The sequence below is a fragment of the Carcharodon carcharias genome, chromosome 11 (genome assembly GCF_017639515.1).
Source record: "Carcharodon carcharias isolate sCarCar2 chromosome 11, sCarCar2.pri, whole genome shotgun sequence".
Lineage (NCBI taxonomy): Eukaryota > Metazoa > Chordata > Chondrichthyes > Lamniformes > Lamnidae > Carcharodon > Carcharodon carcharias.
The window spans coordinates 24,293,111-24,319,811 of NC_054477.1; the positions used below are offsets into that span (position 1 = coordinate 24,293,111).

Below are 26,701 nucleotides of genomic sequence, written 5' to 3' on the forward strand. Positions count from 1 at the left end.
AATCAAAGTGCAGTAATTCCACCGGTTCCCTTTTATCCACAGCACATGTGACTGCTTCAAAGAAATCCAATAAATTGGTTAAATATAATTTCCCTTTCACAAAACCATGTTGATTCTGCTGATTGACTTGAATTTTTCTAAGTGCGCTGCTATAACATCTTTACTAATAGCTTCCAGAATTTTCTCTATGACAGGTGTCGGGCTAACATTCCTGTGGTTTCCTGCTTTCTGTCTCCTTTTTTGAATAAAGGAGTTAGATTTGCTATTTTTTAATCTAATAGAACCTTCCCTGAATCTAGGGAATTTTGCAAAATCAAATCCAATGCACCAATTATCTCACTAGCCACTTCTTTCAAGACCTTGGAGTGAAGTCCATCCAGACCTGGGGATTTGTTAGCCCGCAGCTCCAACAATTTGCTCAATACCATTTCCCTGGTGATTGTAATTTTCCCGAGTTCCTTCCATTTCCTCATTGGCAGCTATATCTGGGATGTTACTCGTGCCCTGTATAGTGAAGGCCAATGCAAATGACCTGTTTATGTCATCTGTCACCTCCCTACCTTCCATTATCAGTTCCCCAGATGCACTTTTTATAGGACCAACACTCCCTTTGTTATCGCTTTTCTTATTTAAGTATAGAAAGAAGCTCTTACTATTCATCTTTATATTACTAGCTAGCTTTCTCTTATACAAATTTTTCCTTCATCCTTAATCTTTTTGTCATTCTTTGCTGTTCTTTATATTATTCCTAATCTTCTGACCTGCCACCTGTCTTTGAGCAATTATGTGCTTTTTTCTTTAAGTTTGATACTATCTTTAACTTAGTTAAGCAAGGATGGTGGGCCCTCTTGGAATTTTTCTTTCACATTGGAATGTATCTATTCTGTGTATTCTGAAATATCCGTTTAAATGTTTGCCACTGAACCTCTACTGACCTATCCCATGACCTCATTTGCCAGTTCACTTTGGCTAGATTTGCTTTCATGTCCTCGTAATTGCCATTATTTAAGTTTAAAATACTAGTCTTGGTTGCACTCATTTCTCCCTCAAAATCAATGTAAAATTCAATCATATTTTGATCGCTGCCACCTCGGGGTGCCTTCACTGAGTTTATCGGTTAATCCTATCTCATTGCACAATGTCAGGTTTAGTATAGTCTGCTCCCTGGTTGGCTTTGTGTATAAAATTATTTTCTGTTGCTTTAGAGCTTTGCTTGGTCTTCGTGTTCAGAATGGTCAATTGGCCTTCGTGTACCCTTTGTTGTGGATGTTTGCCAGATGACATTTGAGCAACTGGATTTGCTGTTGCGGCAAGTATGTGAAGGAATGGATGGTAGTTCGGATTGGCCTCCACCACAGGAGAAAGAATGTATGGCCGTAGCAACACTCAACCTACTGAGGCTTCAGGTAATGTGATGTCTGCACCTAAATTAAGAGTTGTGTGTATCAACTCAATCTGGTTTAACTTTTTATTAATGATAAAGGTAGCTCATCAAGATTGAAATTATTCCAAGAAAAAAATCATTATTGAATTCAATTGCTAAATATAATTTTAAAAAATTAAATGGTGCTACAATCCCTGTAGAGACAAATAACTTTTTTTAAAAAGAGGTGAATTTCCCAGTGACCAAGGGAAAGAAATGCAGGGCAAGATTTCATGTTTTGAGACTTATACTGTTACAAACTAAAATCAACATAGACTAAGTATTAGTAGACAACTAGCATACCAAACTAAAGAAAAGGTACTTTTGCATTAACTAACTAAAGCAACCAAGATATATGTTCTGAAACTATTTTACTTTGCACTAAGCTTCTGGCAGATATGCAGCATTAATAGCTAAGTACCAAGTCCCAAGTTTCTCCAAGCTTTCCAGCAGGCTCCCTTCTCCTTGCCACTCCTGGTTGAATCTCTGTGTCCTTTGAAAATCATTTAATTTAGTCTGTATTCCAGAACTGACTTCCACCAGCAAGGCATATCTTGATGGATCCTTGTTCCTTTAAACCTCCAGATGCCCTGCCTGTTCCGTCCTCTGCTTTTCAAAAAGAGAACCAGCTCTTAACAGCATCCTGCTTAGTTACTAACATAAAAACAGTGTTTTCCTGCTTTTCACAGCAAAAGCTTCCTTGCCACCTGCCCCCTCTGTCTCCAAAAAACAACTGCCTCTCTTCCTGTGTCAAGGTGCGAGAACTGTTGCTTTATTTTCAATAGGTTTAGATTTCTTTCCCCTTGATGACCAGATCATATGACCCTGTCTCCAGGCAGAGGTTTAGTATGAGCACCATACCACGCTATCCAGAACATTCTTGTTTCATCTTATGTTAAATGAGGCATTTTAAAACATAACCATCTTGTAAAGTCACGCATCCATAACCATGACTGTCTGTAATTTCAGTTCTTCCCAGCTATGCATGGCCTTGTCTATATACTGGACAAATGGATCGACTGGAATTAGTGTTTTTAAATTAAATATAATTTTGTCTGCCTTTTAAAGCTGGGAATGTGCATGTAGGGGAGAGGGAATATAGTGGCTTATTAGTCTTATTATATGAAAATTGTTTTCATCTTCTATTCTAGCTTCATGCTGCTATTAGCCATCAAGTTGACCCAGAATGCCTTGGTTTGGGCATAGGCAGCGTTCTGCTGAATAGCTTGAAACAGACTGTGGTGACTCTTGCCAGCAATGCTGGAGTTCTCAATACAGTACAATCATCTGCACAAGCTGTGTTGCAGAGCGGTTGGTCTGTGTTGCTCCCTACAGCAGAAGAAAGAGCTAGGGCCCTCTCGGCATTGCTGCCTAATGCAGGTAAGGTGGTGAATTCTTTTCTTATGAGGAATGTTGGTGCTGAAAATGGAAACTGTTCCATTCCATTCCCTAGCAGTAGGTCTCAGATCAGTTAAAGCATGTTCTGATGATGTACAATGAAGCTCTCATCTATTTTGCCATTACTTTGTACCTCAACTTTGATTTCAGTCGTGCACCTATATGGCTTCTCTGATAAGATTGCTGGTTATTGCCAAATTGGGGCCAGGATTTTACTTCCCACAAAACATTGTTGGGATTTACCCTCTGGGCCCGATTTGAACCAAAGTTGCACGGGTGAAAGGCCGATAACTAACTCACTGGACCATTAAGACCATTACGCAAAGCCTTAAAAATTTAAACCTATTAAATTCTGATGCATATTCAGCTTTATTTTCATTTTATTGAAATTAAGTTTCAGGGAATGAAATGAATGTAAGTCCAGGTCGCCGATTTATGATTGATCTTTTGGTGAGCAGTCTGATGGCGGATGGAGGCTTGGAGTCGGCACTAAATGCTGCAATTACAGCTGAAATCCAGGTAAAAACAATTAAATTTCAAAGTATTTCTGCATTCAGACTGCCTTCAATTATTTTGTGACTGGGGGTATGTTAGATGGTGGTTTTGTTACTGGATTAGAAATTCAGAGACCTCCTCGACTAAGGATTGGAGACATGAGTTCAAACCCTATCATGACAGCTGGGGAATTTAAATTCAATTAATTAAATCTGTAATAAAAAGCTGGTATCAATAGTGGTGACCATGAAACTACCAATTGTCATTAAAACCCATCTCGTTCATGAATGCCCTTTGGGGAATCAAGACTGCCTTCCTTAACCTGGTCTGGCATATATATGACTTCAGTCAATGTGGTTCCAGCAATGTGTCCCCTGAAATGGCCCCGCAAGCCACTCAGTTCTATTTTAAACAATTTTTTCTTATTCGTCCATGGAGTGTGGGCACCTGGGCAAAATTTTAATCTATAAGCCCATTTATTACCCACCCCTAACTGCCCTTGTTCAGAAGGAATTTAAGAGTCAATCGCATTGCTGGAGTCATATGTAAGATAAGGATGGCAGATTTCCTTTCCTAAAGGACATTAGTGAACCAGTTGGGTTTTTCTCAGATAATCGGCAATGGTTTCGTTGTCATCATCAGGCTTAAGTTCCAGATTTTTATTGAACTCAAATTTCACCGTCTGCCATGGTGGGATTCAAACCAGGCCTGCAGAGCATTACCCTGGGTCTCTAGAATGCTAGTCCAGTGACAATACCACTGTGCCACCACCTCTTGTATTCAATCACTGTTTCAAGCTCTGTTCATCACCACCTTCTCAAGGGCAATTAGTGGTGCGTATTCAACGCTGGCCCTGCCAGCAAGCCCACACCCCTGAATAATTTATTTTAAATCCATGGGATCAGAGCCATTTTTGCTTTTCCATGTGAGACACTGTCATGGAATTGATTGTGGATTAAATAGCATAATCAATTGGTGAATGGCATTTTAAATATTTTTCTCCATAACATGTGTGATCTAAAGAAGTAAAGTTCATTTCTTCAGGATCACTTCCATTGACTGTCCAACTTTACCATATGCCTCTGTTTCAAAATTTTCTTTCGACCCACATCAATGTCTTTATTTCTCTTCAGGCTGCCTCTTTCTTTCCTGTGTGTCTCTTTCCTTAGAATCAAGGGATATGGGGATTGGGAGGGAAAGTGGAGTTGAAGTTATAGGTCAGCTATAATCTTATTGATGATGCAGGGTGTATATAGCCTACTTCTATTTTTTGCATTCACCTATCCTTTTCTTGAAGACACTTCGCAAACACTAAACAAAGGTTTAAGGGTCTCTATTATATAACTCATTCATAAGAAGCTGGACTAAAGAGCCATGAACTGGTTCCTGACATTAAGGAAAAAAGGGGATTAAAAATACACAAACTACAGATTGTTCAAATTTGCATATCTTCAAATGGAATCCGAATGTGAGTGCTTATGTAATGCATTAAATTAACTTTTTTATCCACATATACCATTAAGTCAAGCGTAAATTAAAACAACATTTGAAAGTGCACAGCAGTCTGGCATCATCTGTGGGGAGAGAAACAAAGTTGACGTTTCTGATTGATGACCTGGACCTGAAATGTTAACTTTGTTTCTGTCTCCACAAATGCTATCTGATCTGTTGAATATTTCCAGCACTTTGTTTTTTTTTATTTCAGATATCTGGCATCGCAATAATTTGATTTTGTACTACTGATTCATTCAAGCAAATGTGTTTCTTTGGGTGAGTATCAATGCTTGTGTTCTTTATTGTTAAATAACCTTGTTTTTTTTTAGGACATAGAAGCTAAGAAAGAAGCACAGAAAGAGAAGGAGATAGATGAACAAGAAGCCAATGCTTCAACGCTCCATCGGAGCAGAACACCGCTGGATAAGGATCTCATCAATACCGGCATATATGAGTCTTCGGGGAAACAAAGCTTACCACTCGTTCAACTTGTACAGCAGCTATTGAGGTACTGCTAAAAATTCTGCTGCGTTTCTTTTTCCTTCTATCTCAATTTGCTCCCTGTCACTCCTGAAAAAAGCCATGTATGCTGAAATATGGCCCGACACATACTCCAAAGCTTCTCCCAGTGATTATTCTCATATGAGATGCTTGAATTGTCAGGTGTTCAGAACAATGTATAACTTTAAGTTTAATTTATATTTATATTTGCATTTTAAAGAAGGTAGAATATGGTTTCAGTTTCATTTAGTTTTTCTGTAAGCTTGGTGACAGGAAGCCTGGAGGGCCTCACAGCAAAAAGGTCAGGTTTTCTGGATTTGTTTTTATACATTTTTAATGAGGTTTTATACCCTTGAAGCGAAGAGATGGGTTACAAAGGAGTTAATAGTTTAGTGATTTTGGGAAAAAGCACACAATGTGCTGTTGCCTAGCAACAGGGATTCAGTGAGACATGGAAAGATAGAAAATAAGTTCAGAGTGTGTATGTCAGAAAGTGAAGCGTGATGAAAGTATAATAATTTTCATAATATTTTTCTGGTTTATTGTGAAGTAGGTTTATGGGGGTAAATGTAGTTGAGCCTGTCTGTATGATTTAATTACATTTGGAGTAGAGTAGACTGGAAGCTTGAAATCATCAAAAGAAGCAAAGTGCTTGACATGCTAATGAGTAAATATGGATGCTGGTTTAGCATGTAAGGTTTGAAGGGATTGTTGGATTTCAAAGGGATCTTAGTTTGTTTACCTAGTCAGATAAGCAAGGTTAAGGAGTGTGTTTATTTTTCCCAAAGGTTACTGACAATATTGGCAGCACAAAAGTTTTTATATTACGATGAAGATACAATTTCAAAGACATATGGAACAATAGAATTTACATATTAAAAAGAGAGAAACATATGTAAAGGAGGATGAAAGGCTATGTGGAAGAAGGCCATGTAAGATCTAACAGAAGTGTATGAAATAGCCTTAATGACGCTTCCTGCCATTTGTGCATAAGCCTACTATATAAATGGAAATGGAAGTTGGGGAAAAGCCATTTGGAATTCCACTGTCAAGTGGGTATTGTGTTAACTTGCTGGTTCTGTTTTAAATCTAAAATCTATTTTGGACCGTTGCCTAAAAGGGCGTGTAACTGGAGGTCAGGTTAATTAGGAATTTTAGAAATTATTAGTAGTAGTAAGTAATTGTAGTCTTATGTGCTTGAAATCTTCTATTTTGATGATAAATATTTTAATTTAATTTTCAAAATCTCAAGGTCTTAGCGGACTCATTACTTCCGAATTCAGTGCACGCATCTCGTAATAAATACAAATTGCAAAACCGTTGTGATAGCATGACCAAGTTTCCCATATGGATTTGGTCTGCCTGGTGTACATCATCTGCCACGTCGTAACAGAAGTTCTAAGCTCTCTTTTAAGAAATGCTGCAAGGCTGCTGGGGGACTGAGTTTAGGGAACTCATGTGCTTGCTCTGCAGTTGCAATAATATTGAGTTTAGATTGTGGTTTTGATTGTCTCGGAGAGATACCAGCTGGGGAAAAAGCATCGACTGAATGCTGAGAAATCCGCTGGAAGAAAACCGTTTGCACCTGGGCCAGTCCATGCAAGAAGCCTTGGTGTTAAGATAGTGCTAAGTCTTCACTGGGTTTTTGTGTGTATAAGGGTAATGCTGGGATAAAAGGAATAGTGTGAGTTTGAACAATTTTCTGTTGTTTATATTGAGATCTTTCCAACCATTTTTGTCTGGTGTTATATAGTTCATTTTTCTTTGTTTCATAATGTTTAATTCTTTGTTAAAAGTTCATCGGTAAACTCTGTGAATTTGTTCAGTAACTTTCCTCCACAGGAAAAAAAACAAAGTTTAGATCTATCAAGCCAGGTTTCACAATGAACCTGACCAGTATTAGTATCAGCTGGGATCGTAACACAAGGAAATGCACCAGAGCCTGATTGTGTCCTCTGCTCAGACCCACACATGCTGAGATCATTCTGAACCTTGGGAATTGCGTTCTTTCTGCTGACTTATCTATCTTGGGTTTGCTAATAGCAGGAGTGCTGCAACTCTCTGTCCAGATTATTAGTACTGGTAGTACCTGTTGAAAGTTAATATGTGTGGATATCAGCAGTAGCAACATCAACAGCTTATATTTATGTACCACATTTAATGTAATAAAACAGCCCATGGCAATTCACAGGGGCATTAGAAAACAAAGCATGACATCGAGCCACGTAAGGAGATATTAGGTCCAGTGACCAAAAGCTTGGTTAAGGAGGTAGTCTTTAAGGACTGCCTTAAAGAGGTAAAGTGAGGTAGAGAGGCAGAAAGTTGTAGGCATGGAATTCCAGAGCTTAAGGCCCAGGCAACTGAAGACACTTCCATCAATGATGAAGCAATTAAAATTGGGGACATACAAGAGGTCAGAATTAGAAGAGCGCAGATATTTTGTGGGGTTGTGGTATTGGAGGAGATTACAGGAATCAGGAGGGGTGGTACCATGAAAAGATTTGAAAACGAGAGTGAGAATTTTAAAATCATGATAGCAAGTAAGTGTAAGTCAGGGAGCATGGTGATGCTAGGGGAATGGAACTTGGTGCAAATCAAGACACAGGTAACCGAGTTTTGGATGACTTCAGGTTTATAAAAAGTGGAGTGTGGGAGACCAGCCAGGAATGCATTGGAATAATCAAGTCTTCAGCTGACAAAGGCATGAATGGCAGCCTATGAGCTGAGATGTGGGTGAAGTCGGGCTATATTATGGAGGTGGGAATAGGCAGTTTTAATGATGGCATATATGTGAGGCCAGAAGCTTATCTCAGGGTCAGATATGACACCAGGGTTGTGAACAGACTGGCTTAGTCTCAGACTCTCACTAGGGAGAGAGATGGAGTCAGTTGCTAGGGAATGGAGCTTGGGGCAGGTACCAAAAACAATGGCTTCAGTCTTCACAATATTTAATTAGGGGAAATTTCTGCTCATCCAGTACTGTATGTCAGATAAGTGTCTGATAATTTAGCAACAGCGATGGTGAGGCAGAACTAGGCATTGTCAGCGTACATGTGAAAACTGACACTGTATTTTCAGATGATGTCGGTGAGGGGCAGCATGTAGATGAAAAATAGGAGGTGCTCAAGCATAGATCCTTGGGGGGACATGAGAAGTAATGGAGCAGGAAGAAAAGCCATTGTTAATAATTCTTTGGCTATGATTAGACAGATAGGAATGGAACCAGATGAGAGCAGTCCCACCCAGCTGGATGATAGTGGAGAGGCATTGGAGTAGGATGGTGTGAACAACAGTGCAGACAGATTGATTAGATGCATTCAGGATTAGGTTCAGCTGTGATGCTTTCTGTGAATCCCAGTACCCTGTGCATGAGTGGTGGCTTTATGGGTAAAGTGGTGGAAGACACTGAGCATCCGATAAGGATTCAGCATCTTAGATAGGAAGGGTGAAGGCAGCATTGGAAAATAAAAAGGGAAGAGAAAACAAAATGTGTTTTGAAATGATGTTGAACTGTTATTTTTGTTTAAAGAAACATTGCATCTCAAAGCATCGCTAAATTGAAAGATGTCACTCGTCACATTTCTTCTTCTTTGGACCATGAGCACTTCAATCAAGAAAGGTCAGCTTCTTTGGACCTGTTACTGCGATTTCAGCGCCTGCTCATCAGCAAACTTTACCCAGGTGTAAATTTCAGTTATGAGTCCAATGGATATAGTAAGTGAATTTCTTACTTAGTCCAGTTAATGTGCAAATCTATTTTCTGGGTCAGTTGATTTGGTGGAAAATCATACTCAGTTGATGCAGAATCTGCAGTAAAGCTGCAATGATCCAAGTTCAATTTGGTTTGAAGAAAGTTACAATTGTTTTCTTAACTCTCCTGTTGGCTCAAGGAGAACAATGTGTAATATGTCTGAATAGTTATAATTGTTGGGCATTACTTTGTATAATTGTGAAAGATTTTAAGTTGATCAATATTTTTAAAGTTAGGAGCCTAATACCCTTAATTTTTACCTTTTGCACAAATGGTGTGCTTTTATTTGTTCAGTTTTAATGTTTATGATTTAAAATTTACTAGCCTAATCAGTAATTATCATGTCATCTTTGCAGGTCCTGAGCTTTTAGGAGTGGGTTCGTTACTTAAAAAATATATTGCCCTTCTGTGTACACACATAGGAGACATTTTGCCCGTGGCAACCAGCATTGCTTCAACTAGTTATAGGCATTTTGCAGAGGTGTCTCGTATTCTTGAAGGAGATTTGACAGGTAATCAATTTATGGTGATTTATTTTTAAAAAGAATAATTTAGGAGTTTAAGTGCATCTTTAATCAATGCACTTGAAATATGCAATTGGCACAATTGATACATTACAGAACATGGCTACACTTTTGCAGTTGTGACGAAGACTGACCTAAAACATTATGTTGTGTGTATATAGTTACTGCCTGACCTGAGTATTTACATCATTTTCAGTTTTAATTTTAGATTCCCATTATCTGCAGTATTTTGGGTTACATTGATGGAACAAAAATAATGTTCAAAATAGAAATCACATAATCGTTGTTAATGGGTATGGGAGTGCAGTAGATATGTTGCTGGGTCAGTAATCTAGGGATTTATACCTATAATCTAGAGAACGAGAGTTTGAATCCCACCATGTTTCAAAGAAATAACCTGGAAGTAAAAAGCTGATTTTTTAAAAAATGACCACGCCTTAGCAGCCTTCTGTCTTGTGAGGTGATGGTTTGCATCTTGGTGGTCAACTCTGTGTTAACCCTCACCAGGTGTGGCTCAGGAACTCCACTCTGGAATAGCAGTCTTTGTAGTATTTGCCAAAGAGAAAGACAGTGGCTGCAGGATTTGTTGGCCTTTGTTTTCTCTGGGCCCTCTTCTTGGCCAGCTATGTATTCTGTTTCTCCTTGCCTCTTCCAATGCCCCTCCAAACATTCAGCCTCCAGACGTCACTGCCATCAGCAACTGTCTCTGTTTTGTCAATAACCATGAAGCTGTTGTATTGTTGTAAAAACTCAGCTGGTTCATTCCCATGTCCTTTGGTGAAGGAAACATTTTGTCCTTATCTGTTCTGGCTTATACATGACTCCAGTTTACTCTTAATTATCTTTTGAAATGGATTAGGAAGATAGGACTTAGGAGCAGAAGTAGACCATTCAGCCCAGCAAGCCACTGTTGTCTCATTTAGGTGTGTTAAAGAAGATGGTTCACCATCACATTATCAGGGCTTCTAGGGATGGACATTAAGTTTCAGTCATGACAGTAATGCCTTTGCTTGGCACCACCTGTCCCCACTTTCCCTGCTACAATTTGGTAGGAAGAACAATGGGAGATAATATAAATAAAGGGCAAAGTTCTAAAGTGGGTGCAGGAACAGAGACACTTTGGGGTTATCCATTGAAGGTGAGAGGGTGGTTGAGTAAGTCGTTACATGAGCTTTATAAATAGAGACATGGAATACAAAAGCAAGGAAGTTATGATCAATTTTTTATGAAACTCTGGTTGAGTCTCAACTGGAATGTTGTGTCCAGTTGTGGGCGTCGCACCTTAAGGAGGATGTGAAATCTTTAGAGATGGTGCAAAAAAGATTTGCGAGAATGGATGCAGAGTTGAGGGACTTCAGTTACGTGGATATACTGGAGAAACTAGATAGATTGGGACTAACAGAGTTGCTCTTGCAGAGAGCTGGCAAATCTCGCAAATCTTTTTTGCACCATCTCTAAAGATTTCACATCCTCCTGTGCTGTTTACCAGTCTACGATTCTATGAAAATGCAGATTAAATAGCTGACAGTATTTCACTTAAATTCATATTCCAAAAATAATGGATTCCAAACTCTTAGTAGTTCTGTACAATACCTTTACAATAAATTTGAGCAAAGGGCGGTGAAACAATATCCTCCAAAATTAAATGAAACAAATGTGTTCATCAAAACCAATGTCAGAGATTGTATGATAATACTAACTGAATTTTCCAATAATTTTCCATTCAGTTCTTGCATTGTCACTAAATGGCTTGATAAGCCATTGTTCCCAGGTATTTTAGGCATCAGGTGTTGTACTGATTCTCTTTCTCTCTGTTTAGTTGCGTATAAGAGCTTGTTTATCTGTTTCCCGATTTTGTGCTTACACCCATAAATATCGACCTGTCTTTATTTTAAACGGTTAAATCCCAGTCTGTTCAGATTTTAAGTTCGGGTTCAGCAGTTAAAATGCTTCACAATCAACTGTGTGCCCATTGAGAATAAAGGGATTGCTTGGCGTTTCAAAATGTAGAATCTTGGTGCTGTTTTTGTCTCTCTTTTCACTTTTTCTTATAATTTTCATCCTATAAGAAAACCTTTTTGAAGTCGGTGAGGAAAAATGTTTCAAGTACTGTCTCTGCTTAAAATTAATATAGAGTAACTTGTTAAGTGAAGAATTTAAACTTTGGCGAGTGAGTTAATGGATAGGTACAAAGGATGCTTCTGTTTTGGCTGTAATGTTCTATTCTGTTTTTGTTTTAATGCAGGAGTTCTGCTTCCTGAGCTGGTGGTTTGTGTTGTCCTGCTTCTCACTAAAAATGCTGGACTGATGCAGGAGGCTGGGGCTATCCCTCTGTTGGCTGGATTGCTGGAACATTTAGACAGGTTTAACCAATTGGCACCTGGCAAAGAAAGGGATGATAATGATGATTTAGCATGGCCGGGAATAATGGGTATGTCAATTTAGCTGATAATTCACATAAAACAATGGACAAACTTGGCTTTAAAGTGATTTTAAAATGATTGGCAAAGGAACCAGAGGTGACATGAGCAAAAACGTTTTTACACAAGTGGCTAAGGTCCGGAATGCACTGCCACACTGTACAGGGCAGATTCACTTGTTCAAAAGGGAATTGAATAATTATCTGAAGAGGAAAGATTTTCAGGGCTATGGGGAAAGACTGGGAAGTGGGACGAGGCGAGTTGCTCTAGCAGAGAACCATTCTGAACTCGTTGGGCCAAATAGCGAAACCATTCCATGACACTAATAAATACTTGAACTAGAGTCAGGTTGTCTGTCATTTAAATTTTGACTGTAATCTAGAGATTTTGTTTTTTTAGAATTGAACCATGAATTTTTTTTTAATGTATTGTTTTACAGGTTCAATCTTCACAAATCAGAGCTCACGGAATAATGAGGAGGTTACTCTAATTAGAAAAGCTGACCTTGAGAATCATAACAAAGATGGTGGCTTTTGGACAGTAATTGATGCAAAGGTTTATGACATCAAAGATTTCCAGACACAATCATTGAGTGGGAGCAGCATACTTGGTGAGATTAATTTAAAATATTTCAAAAAGAATCTCACTGTTTATAGTGAGCATGACAAGTTGGTTCACTCTGATTTAATTCAACAAGATCGCAACACACAATCCCCATCTCCATGTTCCTGACAAATGTCTTCTAACAAATGCCATAAAACACAAACCCTGGATGCCCTCACAAATACAGAAATATAAATCATACTAAACTTTTTCTAGAGCCTGGTGGGCCTTTTGCAGCTCAAAATAATCTAACTTTTTTTTTGTGTCAGTCAAAATTTCTGTAAACGCTTTACTTTAATCTTAACTTGGTGAGTGCTTTGAACAATAAATGCTTTTTCCTCTTCTCTAATCTTCGTCTTGTAGACAGGCAGCACAGCAGTAATAGTGCTGGCTGCCCAGCTATATATTAGTTTGTGTTGTTATGACCAGATGAAAAGCAGTGAACTGTCTCCCTCTATTCAACTTCTTTGGTTGATCCCAACAAAGGTTTAGGTTCCTTTTTTCATGATGATGTGCTTTTTCTGAATCCAAATGTGTTGGACTATTTAAGCTGAGAGTTATATGAAGCTAATCAAACGAGGTTTTCTTGAATCAAAGAGCAAATTTATTAACCACTAAACCTGAAGGGGAAAAATATAAAAACATAACATCGTACACACATGTACCAGAAATAAGGGAAATTAGAGGCCAATAAAATAAGTTAAAAGGATTTACGGTTAAGTGCCCTTCGATTGTCCTCTAGGCATAGATTTTTAAACATTGTGGCAGTTTTGGATGAGTTGGTTTCGTGGATGCCGTCAGATGCAGAAGATGTTGCAATTATTACAAGATCTCAGTTTCCTGGTAGGTTTCTAGTAAAGTTCATTTCTGAAGCAGATAATATATGCGTTCCAAAAGAGAGAGAGAGAGAAGAGCCCAGTTTTCAGCCTGTTTCCTCTGCTGAAAACTTTCTTGTAAACTCTCTGCAGTGGCTGCAGCCTGGCCTGTTATACTTCACCCATTGTGTATTTTCAAGGCATTTTGATTGGATCTGTCTGTGGCAGCTATTGTTTCAATATCCAGCACTTTTCATTTTAATGTCCCTTCCACTCCACTGAGGGTAATTTATTTTTCACCTTCTCTTTAGAAAGTGGCTTTGTATTTTTAAGTAGCTTGTTCTGTCTCATTTCAAATTGCAAAATTTCCAGTCCGTTGAAAGTTCAAAAATCTTATTTTCAGAATTAAAGGGGCATAGCTATGTGACAGTGTTCAAAGTTACTGTTATCATTCAGGCGATGTTGTTATACCAGGGGCAACAGAGCCAACACACACTGCAGTGATTCACTTACCCTGGTAAACCCAATAGCAGTGTAGTACTGCTCAACCTGGCTTAGGAGCTACCACGCAAACGTTGTAGATATTCACCTCTGGGAAATCATGAGGATTTTTTCTGGAGCACCGAGACCAACTCAGCACAAATGGCTTTCTGCTCTAGCACACAATGAACTCCCTGATGTGTGTAGGGAAAACATCCACCTGAAGAACACCATCGGCTGACAGTTAGCAAAGTGCTCCCATTGACACAGGACCTCAAAAAAAAAACTCATGCTTGTCTGAAATCCCGCACTGGAACACTATGCATATGCTGCAAACTTGACACCCCCATGTCCTGATGCGCACCTCCTTGTTGAATGTAAACATCACCTGTGCACCTGGTAATTGACACGAGTGTTGAAGTCCCAGGTTTTCATCGTCCTTGGAAAATTTAGAGAACCCTTAACCACATGAAGGTGGGCCAGGCAGGATGTGGCCACTTACTGCAGAAGGAGCAGCTCAAGTTGTGATTGTGACCACCCAAGTCAGACCATCGTCCACATACTGAACTTGAGAGACCCAACCCTGGTGGCATCACAACCATTCACACCATGAGCTGAAGCCGATGAATCAATTTGTTAACTTTGACATCGAACTATTGGTGAATTTTCCACTCCTGCCAGTGGTGAGGGCACACAATTTGGAGTGATAGCAAAAGCCTGGGGACTTCACAGGGTGGATGTGGAGAGGATCTTTCCTCTTATGGGAGAATCTAGAATTTGGGGGCCACTGTTTAAAAATAAGGGGTCACCCATTTCTAAGATGAGAAAAAAATTTTCTGAGGTTCTGAGACTTCAGAATACTCTTCCTCAAAAAGAGGTTGAGGCAGCATCCTTGATTATCTTTAAGGAGAGGTAGATAGGTTCTTGATATGCAAGGGCTGAAAGGTTACGGGGATAGGCAGGATTGTGAAATTGAGGTCAGTCATGATCTTATCGAATGGTGGAGCAGGCTCGAGGGGCTTACTCCTGGTCCTAATTCGTATGTAGTCAGTGTCCCGCCGGTGGGAAGTTAGCTTGGAACCTTGTTCTCCCGACTTTCATGGCGGGTTAAAGGTGGCTCGAATTTCCCGCTGATCGATGTTGGGAACCACATTTGCATCTCATGAATGTTCATTAAAAGGCCAACTCGCCGGAATTATGTTCTCCCTCCAAATTAAGTGCCTCGCCAGTGGATAATTCGAACAGCCCATTTCTCGACTGTATCTATATGGTGTGCACCTGGAGAGCTTCACTTCATCAACTACTTTGAGGTACATAGACATTTCTTTTGCCTACCTTTAACAAAATTGCTGTGAGATTTCGGATGTTTGTTTTACAAGCTGTGCCAAGGCTGGGCATGGGTGATGAGACCAGCACAGAGGGGGAAGACTGAGGCAATACTGGGGGATGGGTAGTGGAGCACGGAGGTTAAAGGGGGAAGACGGAGGCATGACTGAGGGTGGGATTGTGTAACAAGGAAGAGAAGGGGAAAGATGGAGGCATGACTTGGGGTGTGGGTGGTAAAGGAACAGAGTGGAGTAGTGCCAGACTGTCCTGGGGCAACAGTTATAAGACTGTCCAAGGAGGAGTTACAGATTGTCCAGGGGCTGAGGCCACGCTGTCAGGGAGAGAGTGAGCAGATTGTCCTGGGGCTTTGTGGGCCATGTTAGAGAGCTCTGCATGGCACATGTGTCCTGGTCAGAGTCTTGGGCAGGGTAAGGCCTCTCTGGACTGTGACAGTTGTGTACAGAATGGTGTGTAGGACATGGTCAATGAACTAAGGCATTTGGTCCTGAGGGTTGATGTTAATCACAATAAGAGGTTGTGATGGAAGAATTAATCCAGGCTGGTCTTTTGGTTCAATCTGGTTTATTTTTGAGACAACTCCTCGGTGCTACTGACTTCCAAGTAGCTTCCACACAAAATGTTCCAGCTGTATCTTTTTATCCTATTTAGATGGGATAATCAATGCCCACCACCTGTTTAACCAGTAATTGTCTTTGTCAATGTGGCAATCACCTTGTTAGTTGGAGTCATAGTATTGGGAAGCAGAGGGCACAGTAACATTGATGGAATGCATCTGTATTTGGTATGTCGACAAATTCAAAGTCACTGGGGTGGGGGTGAAGCCATTGTATGGTCTTGTGGGGCGGGTCTTTGAAAGTGAAGGTGCAGTGGCCTCAAGAAAGGGAGGGGGTGATATCAACAAATGGCATGTGGACATCAACATTGAAGGGAACAAGGGGGCGAACAAGGATACCCATGTACACAACAACCGGGCTAAGGGTAACTGAGGCCAAGGCTGAATAGTTACAGGAGGGATGGGAATTAGGAGGTGGTGACTGGAGGAGGTGGGAGAAAGTTGGGGGGTGACAAGGGGAGGCTGGAAGATATTGGTGGCACTCAAGTTGGCAGCATCATTTTTGCCTTTAGACAGTAATGATGCAGTTGGGAAAAAGTATGGAAAAATGGTAGGGGATGCGTCTCAAGGCATGTGGGAGGAGTCCCCACTACAATTTTGGGCTAATTGAAGGGGCATCCTAATAATTCTGTGCTCAAGACATGGAGAACAAGGCTCGCTGAGTACTGTTTCTGTGGGTCAGATGCCCATTGAAGGAGCACAGCACCCTCACTCATGCGCATTCATGCAGCAGTCCATTATGGTTTGAGGCTACATTAGAGTAGGTCTGATTGGGCACCTGTCCCTGACAGAGGCATATAAAAAGGAAATGAGTATCAAACAATCAAGGGCTATGCCTGCTGGACAGAAGCTACATGCGCACTACAAGCCTCAATATTCTCATTTTAATGGTCATGGCTTACAAGACCCAACACTTAGCCATGACATTGTTACAAGGCTAGATTAGTATTTAGGCTAATGGAGGCAAGGTGACAATAGGCTGAGGGTTACAGCACATGGGTGCACGCACCCTGATAGAACACCTCTTTGTTTATGCACAGTCATGTCGGAGGAGGATACTCAGCCACCTATAGGCCTTCGGGATATGCTTCAGCTGCAAGGGGTGGCCTGGGGATGCCATGTTTAGATTGAGGGCAGGCGTAGGGCTTCACACTGGCTTCCTGGCTTGGAGATGGTGGGAGAACATACAGGGGGAACATGCAATGATGTCTCAAATCTATTCTTCACAGATACAAAGAGGAACGGAGAATACAGGCTGCAGGCAACATTGCCTTCAGAGATTTTTGCAAATGAGAAGAAGGGCCTGTCACCTTTTAGCACAGCTCAGAGAAGGTCGTCACCCCAAGGAAGACCCACATGCTGACAAAGAGAGACCATGTCCATTAAGACATTTGGTGTGACCAAGGGTCTACAAAAGGTGCTGCTCATGCATAGAGACGTGTGGAAGACAGTGCTGCAGATGCCTTCACTTGTCTCGGAATGTGGTAGCTCATATTTGGCACATTCTTTGTGAGGAACTTGTGCCACGTGCACTGGGAGGGCATCCAATGTTGGTTGCATTTAAGGTTACTGCCGCACTCAATTTTTTTGCCTTTGGAAATCTCTGTGGAATCTCACAATCAATGACACGTAAATACGTAAGGGAGGTAACATGCCCTTTTTAATGAAGCTCGCCATTACGCCTAGTTCCGTGTGGATGAAGCAAGCCAGGGTGCAAGAGCTGTGGATTTCACAGCAATCTCAGGCTTCCCGCAAGTGCCATTGACTGCACGTGTGGTCTTGAGAGCTTCCTCTCAAGGAAGCAGCCTCTGAGATTCCTTTAATAGGAAAGGATTTCACACTCTCAGCGTCCAGCTTATCTGTGATCTTGTAAAGCAGATCATGCATGTTTGTGCTAGGTACCTGGCAAACTCTCATGACTTTTACACCTTGAGTCCCTTGCAGGTGCCACAGATCTTTGAGGGCCCTCGGTGCATAGAGGGTTGGCTCCTCGTTGCTAAGGTGTGTTATAACGTGGCAGATGATGTGTGCCAGGCAGATCAAATCCTGAGGGATTTGCTGTTACAATTTGCGATTGATCATGCGGTTACAACGATTTTGCAAATTGTAGTTATTTTGAGATGTGTGCCCTGAATTCAGTAGTAACAAGTCCACCAAGACTTCAGAGATTTTATAGAAAACTAAATTAAACATTTACTAACAAAAGAAAAGATTTCAAGCACATCCATAGGTTTTACAAATTACTACTGTAATAATTCCTAAAACCCCTAATTAATCTTCGTTTTGCACCCCTGTTAAGGCAACAGTAAAAAAAAAAATTTAAAGAGATTCCAGCCAGTTAACACAATACTCTGGACAGTAGAATTCAAAGTGGCTTTTCCCAGCTTCGGTTTCTGTAGACAGCAGCTTAATGCACAACTACTGGAGGCTTTTCACACTTCCGGTAGATCTCTCAACGCCTTCCAACACAAAGCCCCTTCTCCTTTTATACATTTTTCTCCCTTTTAATGCAAATTCCATTGTTCCCATATGTGTTTGGAACTTTACTTTTCTCTTAACATAAATCATTGCATGGTGCTAATATTATCAGTAATCTTTGAGGAAAAATAAACAACTGTTTGGCCTAGCTTCTCTGGCTAGGTGTAACATACTACCATCTCTTTGAAATTCAAACTACCCTGATTTATCTAAAAATGCAAATTCTTCTTGTCTCACATTCTAAAACTTCAGCCATTTTTACCTATTTAGCATTTCAAACCTAGCTTCTTTTTATGAATCAAAGCCTGCAGACCAGCTGTTTCCAATTCAGTTAAATCTCTCTCTCTCACACACATGCACCCCACTATTAACCTACTTCTACAATAAATCACAATAATATTATGAGAATTATTATACTTTCATGACAAGGGGTACCCTCCTAAAGATGTGGCTAATGATGCCTGTTTGTCATCCACATAGTGCATCTGAGGAGAGATGCAATGGTCCACATTCAGCCACAAGGTCTTTAATAGAGTAGACTATTAGCTCATTAATGATGCATTTCAAATGGTTGGACTAATCAGACAGGGCTCTTCAATACTTACCACAGAGGGTGTTCTGCATCATCGTTGCTTGCTGTGCCCTGCACATCCTAGCCTTGCAAAGGGGGCGGGGGGGGTGGTGGTGTGAGGAACGTGTTGCCAAAGGGAGACATGGAGGAACTACATGTCTCCTTGGATGAAGACGACGTTGAAGGTGATGAGTTTGCAGAGGACAAGGATTTGGATGAGCCACATGAGGATGCCATTACACGTGAATAACTTGGAAGACATACTCATGGCAATCTCATAGCTACAGGAGGAATAAAGTGAAAACAAGTTGATACAAGTGCAGTTCTCCTCATGCTTTGTGGGGTAGTCAATAAGACTTCATTGTCATCCTCAACATCTCACGAAAGGTCATCAATCTGAAAATGATAACGGAGGAATCATAAATCACCTTGAACCCTAATGATGGTGGCATCCTTGGAAGGTGTAGTAGCCTAGGGAGCATGTAGCCATTGTGTAATGGGATAAGCATTCCACTAGTGCACATCCTAAAGCAACTACATACTGACATCAGGTAACAGATTAAGCAATTCCTGCTCTATCCTAAGAATATTTCTTCATCCCAACTGCAAAGAAAGCACCTGTGCACCAGTGTAATTTATCCATTTCCCACACTAACCATCCTTTATACCTTGTGCATACGACTGCCAGCTAGCATAGAATTATGACTCTTTTGCCTTAGACCCATATTCATCAGGAATTGGTGGAGACGATCAAACTCGCCTTCATTTGTAAGACCATTATTCTGTCTTTGGGTATCTGTTGATGTTATTTGTCTAATGGTGTGCAAACGTAATGTCCAATTACAGTGCCTGTTCACAATGCTGTTGACAGTTAATAAAAAAAACTCCAAACAGTCTCATGGAGTGTCTTCTTTGCTGCTAAGTGTCCAATGATTGACAAAGGGCAAATGGGAAATTAGCTTGGCTATTATTACTGACTGGAATATTGATTTACTGCGCAACAGATTGCCTCAGATTTTTTTTAAGACGAGGGAGGTGTTGGACACTAAAACCTGATGCAGGACTGATTCATTAAGATGATTTTGCTAAGTTTGGGAGAGCGATGGCTGACCCAATGTTGACAGTGGCCACACTGCTCTTTTCCCAGCTATGTGCAGTAGGATCCCAAAAGTGCATTAAAATTCTGGCATTTAGGTCATTATGGTCAGGAAAGAAAAGGAACAGTTCTCCCATTAGACAGTCCATGTTGTGACAGAGTGTTCTAGCTCACTCTGCTTGTGTAGTTGTGTTTTACAGTTTTTGTAGTCACCCATGTCCTATTTCCTTAAAATTCCTGTAGATATCTTTAATTTCTTACGACTCATAATTTCGACTTCACTAATAATGATGGCCACTTTTACTAATGTACCACTATTGACATTTTTTTTCTTTTCGTTTTTTACCTGGGACAGGTACAGTTTAATTTACATGTCGACCAGATTACTTGCCTGCTTTTGGGCATGTAAGTATAGGAATTTTGAACCCATGTAATGAGATCTGCCTGCCACTGTTCCTTGTTTGTATTGCTGAATCGTGGAGGATTCCACATTTTAGGTGTGCAGATATAAATGCTAAGTGTCTTGCACCACTCCATATTTGCCTCATCTTTGCTGAAAAGAGTATGTTTGATCGCAATTATGGGGAAGTAGGTGTCCAGGGATCTTGTGATTAAAGGAGGTTGTTTTGAAACTGTAACCCTTGAGAATTGGAAGAAGTGCTCAAAATTTGCGTCTCAGTTTTGTATTAGTTGAGACACAAATAGCACATATGATCCCAATGGTGAAGAAGCTGACAGGATAAATAGAGTATTCGTTCACTCACTGGAAAGGACCCATCCCAGAAAAATGAGCATGTTTTGTTAATCCAGACAAAGCCAACAGAGTTGGTATTTCACAAGTGTATTTGTTACTGTTAGAATGTTTCTTTGCTTTAAATGATGATGATGACAAGATATTTTTTCTTTCAGCTCAATTTGCAGGAGAAGACCCAGTGGTTGCATTGGAAGCTGCCCTCCAATTCGAAGATACGCGTGAATCAATGCAAGCATTTTGTGTTGGCCAGTATGTGGAGGTACAGAAGCATTGAGTAAAGCTGTGCCATGATCTGCTCCATTGTCATCTGTGTTTTAATGAATTTATTAATTGTTGTTGACTTCCATTTTTAAGTATATTTTTTAAGAAGTTAATACTACATCATATACCACTGTTTGTAATGTAAGCAAAACAAGCATAATATTTCATCATACTTCAGACTTGAGTAATTTTTTTGATCTAGTTAATAACTTTTTAATCTCTCCCTCTTTGTCTTTCCAATATAGCCGGATCAAGAAGTAGTCACCACACCGGATCTTGGCAGTTTGTCTTCACCTCTGATAGACACAGAAAGGAATCTTGGTCTACTGCTAGGATTGCATGCATCATATTTGGGAATGAGTACTCCTTTGTCATCTCTGGAGGTCGAATGTGGCAGTTAGTATGCTGACAATACATAATACATTAAAACCCTTAATTTTCCTAACACTTTGAGGGTTGCTGACTTTTTTGCATCAAAAGTATAAAAAGGATTTAACTCAGTTATTGGGAACGTCTCCTTCTCTGGTGGAACATCTGCCCATATCAGTTGGCTTAAAAGATTCTGTCTGAGTTTTACAACTTTGCTTCTATAGTTTTGAAGTTGGGCTTTTTAGCAGTTAGGACTTTGCTGTGTACTTTCTACAATGATTTTTGTTTTGTGAATGTCAGGTGGATACCTTTATGCTTAAATACAAAAAGAGGTGTTTGGAGAGCCTATGATGATCAGTTGAAGTGTGGAGTTCAGAAAGGCTGTCTTAGTTTGCCCTGCTTAAATGGAGTCTCCTGTTGAGTGTGGAACTGGGTTGACCAGATGGTCTTACAGCATCTATGATTGCCAATGCGCTGATCAAAGGGCATAATATGTGAAATTGAGGCTTGCAAATAGAATCTACGGACTGTTTTCAGTTCTTATTTTTGAAAGTTGAGAGCGATATAACATTTGTCAGGTTAAGCTTGCATTACTGCTTGAAAAGAGTGCTTGATTTTAGCGAGCTGGTTTGGTAATGTAAAAATTCTACAGTTTGTAGAATTAACACAATTTCTATATTTAACAGAATGGCTGCAATCTTCCCTTTTCTCTGGTGGCTTGCAGACAAGCCAGATTCATTACAGTTACAACGAGGAGAAAGATGAGGACCATTGCAGCTCCACCACCACTCCAGACAAGACCAAACTTTACGTACGAAATTTAACACTCGGTGATCACACTCAGCCATTCCTGCAGGCGATTGCAGACAACAACATTCAAGACCACAATGTAAAGGTGCATGTTTCAAACAATCAACTTCTGAAAAGTAATGTAAAGTGCTTCACTGTATCTGGTGCTGCTTTTATCTGAGATTTAAAATAGTTAACCTGTGCTTTATACAATACAGTGTTTGTACAAATTTGCACAAAAATTCTTATGTGGATGAAAGGAGACCTGGAGTGCAAATGGCAAAGCTGCATTTGGATAGAAGAAATAATGATTTCAGTTGACTGCTGACCATAGGCCAGTTGATTCAATACAAATTCATTTAATCTGAATTCAAAGTAATTGTAGAATCAGTATGAGAAATTGCTCTGATTAAGGCCTCAATTTACTGCTGTTCACTGCAGTTGTAGTGGCAGATGTTGGTGTGTCTGTAATTCTGGGCACATCCTGATAAGTACTCATGAATGAGTGCAATCAGTGTAAATCTGCCATGCTGACCCAGGGGCATGGCTGGATTTGTACTTGGGCAAATTGACTTTTGAACCAGAGAAAACGATCAAGCAATTTGACTGTAGGTGGTTATATGCTGTTATCTTGGTGGATACCAAGTGGAAACCCTAGGCCATTGTGTAAATAAAGATTACTTACAAATTTATGAATACTGTTATGAATTTGAGTCTGCTATAAATATCATCATGTTCAGTGATGTAATTTGCTCTAAGTGCTCGTGAGTACCCTACTTAGATGGGAATTAACTTGCACTGCTCTATATTACTGATATGATAGCATAACCCAGAGATGTAACCAAAGTCTTTCCTTATGAACTGTGTGCTCGTATCTTTTGCATGTTCAGACTCTTTCTCCAAAATTGAACCATGTGAATATTTGGTCAGGCATGGCTTGGTGGAAAACATTCACATTGGTGAATATGAAGTGCAACATTTAATAGTGTCTTCACTGATTTCAGTCAGTACAGCATTTGTGTAAATTGTTTTATTTGTTAACGGGGTGTGAGCGCCGCTGGCAAGAACTGTGTCTATTGCCCATCCCTAATTGTCCTTGAGAAGTCGCTGGTAAACCACCCCCTTGAATGCAGCTGAGTGGCTCGCTAGGCGATTCGGAAGGTAGTTGAGAGTCAAATACATTGCTGTGGGTCTGGGGTCTTAAGGGCCAGACCAGGTAAGGATGGCAGATTTCCTCCCCTATACTCCATTAGCAAATCAGTTTTTTTTTTGACAGTCTGGTAACTTCGTGATCACCATTACTGGAATAAAACAGAAAATGCTGGAAAAGCTCAGCAGGTCTTGAAGCATCTGCAGAGAGAAAATTGGTTATCATTTTGAGTCCAATATGACTTCTTCGGAACTGAAGAGAGGTAGAAATGTAATGGGTTTTGTGTTGTTGAAAAAGTGGGGAGGGTCAGGTGGAACTAAAGAGAAAGTCAGGGATGGACTAGAGGGCGGGGGAGATTAAATACCAAAGATGTCATGGAACGAAAGGCAAAGGCAGTGGTAATGGTTGTAGTAAAGAAACAAAGCATAAGCCCAGAATGGGCATTAATAGCAGAATAAAAGTCATCTTATTCTAAAAGCAAAAACAAGATACAGACTGGCACATGGCAAAAAAAATCTCAAAATGGAGGAGAGAGTTCATCGGCTGAAGTTGTTGAACTCAATGTCGAGTCCAGAAGGCTGTAAAGTGCCTAATCAGAAGATGAAGTGCTGTTCCTCCAGCTTGCATTGGGCTTCACTGGAACATTGTAGCAGGCAGAGGAGAGCGTGTTTCTCTTTGCAGATGCTGTCAGACCTGCTGAGTTTTTCCAGCAAGTTTATTTCTGTTTTTATTTCAGATATCCAGCATCTGAAGTACTTTGCTGTTATATTACTGATACTGGCATTTTTTTTTTTGCACCCAGATTAATTTAATTAAATTTAAATGCCCAACTACCATGGTGGGATTTGAACCTTTGTCTCCAGATCATTAGTCCAGACTTCTGAATTATTAGTCCAGTAACATAACCACTATGCTACTCTACCCCTTATTAATAATAGCACCCATACATTTATGAAGATTCTGCACTCCCCCACATCAGTGGTCAATTTACTTAACATAGGCAATAACTCCCCTCTTTTCTGGCCTTCAACCCATGGCAGAACCTCCTTTCCTTGCTGTCTTCTGCCTTTTCTGAACCTGCCTACAGCATTTACAGCTTTGACTGCTCTCTTGTTTCATTTAAAAAAAGGCTTGACCACTGGTGGCCTTGCTGTGATCAGCTAATTCAGTACAGGGCGGCATTGTACATAAGCCCTTCTAATCTGTATTGGTTAATATGACATACTGTACATTTATCCCCTGGTCTATTGGGCAAGCTTGAAATACTAATTCGTGAGGAAGAGATACTGTTAGGTGGGTTTCCTGTTCAACCCTGAGCTGAGTTTTTCATGGTCTTTTCTATCACGAACACTGCTTACTTTTAATTGCATGACCATGCATGTCTCTGTTGATCAGCTGCTGAAATGCTCATTTCATGGTTTTCGCACTGCCAGACTTATTTACTTTCACTGCGGCTCTCCCTTCCTTCACTCTTCATAAACTTCAGTTCACTCGAACCTTCTTCATCCCTACAACCCCACTCTCCTCAACCTCTGTTCCTGAGTCTGGCTTCTAGTGCATTTGCACACTCCTCCATCTGCATGGGTAGCCATGTTACATGTGCCTAAGTCCTATGCCTCTGTAACCGCTTTCTCAAACCCTCCTGTCTCCCTCTCCTTAAAGATCTTCACTAAATCCCACTTTTTTGTTCAAGATTTTTCTCACTTCCTCCTAGTCTTTCCTGCTTTGGCATGTGTTGTTCACCTTTTCTGCCATTTTTCGTGGGGCATTTCTCTACATCAAAAGTGCTGTATAAATGCATGCTGGTGGTTGTGCTGTTGCTCATTTCTAACTCATCTCTGTGAACTAGGTGCTTATCATGCTCTGAAGGCACCCATTTGGTATCTTGGGTATGGTGTTGAGGGGGGAGAATGTGTTCACCTGGTCCAGTTTTTTTAACAACAGAAACCAAGTATCTTGGCTTACATTATAGAAGTTGAAACTTTAATTTTACCTTTAAAAATGATTAAGATCTAACTTGGTTTGCTAAAATAAATTATGTAGAATAGTAAAACTGAGTAGATTTTTCTTTTTATGAACAGCCATGCTGAATTTTTATAGCATTTGATTTGGAGTGGAATTGTCTGCATTGTTACCCAAACCTTGCTTTTGTTTAATACTCCTATTCCTGTATTATTTTATTTATATTGACTTGCTTATGTTCCATTGGCAGGATTTCTTGTGCCAAATAGAACGCTATTGCAAGCAGTGTCACCTGACGACACCAATCACTTTCCCTCCTGAGCACCCCGTGGAAGATGTAGGGCGGTTGCTGTTGTGCTGCCTCCTGAAGCACCAGGATTTAGGTTGGACCCTTCACTAAATCTGAAACTCCTGTTATTGACAATAGAATTAGTTTATGTGCATGCTCATACTGAATGTTTAATGACCCTCAAAAGCCAATGCCAGAATATTTTTTTGCAGGCGGCAGGAATTTTTTTTTTAAGGCCAAGCAGGGCTAATGTTCTAATTTTCTTCCCATATCACTTCCTTGTTAGATACATAGAGCTATCAAAGTAATTTCCACTTCTTATTCTCCTGCTATTTGAGATTACAGCCAAATGTTCTCACTGATTTGTACTCTGGCCATTTCTCCTTTCTCATGTGTATTGTGCCCTGTTGTTCTTTTGTCGATATCATTGGCAAGCATGTGTCAGCTGTGGCTCAGTTGGTAACACTTGCATCTAACCGCAAGGTTCCAGGTTCAAGTCCCACTCCCGGGCTTGAGTGCACAAAATCAAGGCTGACACTCTAGTGCAGTACTGAGGGAGCACTGCACTGTTGGAGGCACGTTCTTTCAGATGACACACTAATCCAAGATCTTATCCACCTGTTCAGGCAGATGTAAAAGATCGTATGCCACTATTCTGAAGAAGACCAGGGGAGTTATCCCCGGTGCCCTGGTCAATATCTGTCCCTCAATCAACATCACAAAAACCTGGTCATTATCACATTGTTAACCACGTTCATAAAAATGTTGGTGGAATACAGATGTTAGTCTGTGATGCTGACACAACCAAAGCAGAAGCAGTTTCTAGTCCCTCAATGCAGTGCTGAAATGAACTCTAATTTTGCATGAATTGGTAGATATGACTTCAATTATTTCTAGTATTAGTTCATTTTTTTTCATATTAGCATTGTTTTGTTTCTGTCTTTGATTTGTTTACATTAGGCTGATTGATTATGTTTTTTTTCTTTTTTCCTTCATGGAATGTGGGGATTACTGGCAAAACCAGCATTTGTTGCCCACCCATAATTGCCCTTGAACTGACCTTGCTAAGTCATTTTAGAGGGCAGTTAAGAGTCAACCTCATTGCTGTGGATCTGGAG

General features: G+C 40.3%; 1 protein-coding gene across 8 annotated transcripts in view; it reads left to right on the top strand.

The window, feature by feature from the left end:
* herc2 (HECT and RLD domain containing E3 ubiquitin protein ligase 2) overlaps window positions 1-26,701 on the top strand; it is a 255,191-nt gene that overhangs the window by 86,283 nt on the left and 142,207 nt on the right. For 7 of the 8 annotated variants that reach the window (XM_041199292.1, XM_041199293.1, XM_041199297.1 and 4 more), the window contains exons 16-27: window positions 1,206-1,406; window positions 2,575-2,803; window positions 3,216-3,340; window positions 5,140-5,318; window positions 8,841-9,025; window positions 9,419-9,574; window positions 11,832-12,017; window positions 12,446-12,616; window positions 20,919-21,022; window positions 21,270-21,420; window positions 22,080-22,288; window positions 25,545-25,677. In XM_041199292.1, coding sequence (XP_041055226.1) covers window positions 1,206-1,406; window positions 2,575-2,803; window positions 3,216-3,340; window positions 5,140-5,318; window positions 8,841-9,025; window positions 9,419-9,574; window positions 11,832-12,017; window positions 12,446-12,616; window positions 20,919-21,022; window positions 21,270-21,420; window positions 22,080-22,288; window positions 25,545-25,677 — 2,029 coding nt within the window. The remainder of the gene's footprint in view (window positions 1-1,205; window positions 1,407-2,574; window positions 2,804-3,215; window positions 3,341-5,139; window positions 5,319-8,840; window positions 9,026-9,418; window positions 9,575-11,831; window positions 12,018-12,445; window positions 12,617-20,918; window positions 21,023-21,269; window positions 21,421-22,079; window positions 22,289-25,544; window positions 25,678-26,701) is intronic. The other variant, XM_041199295.1, reaches the window with a different exon arrangement.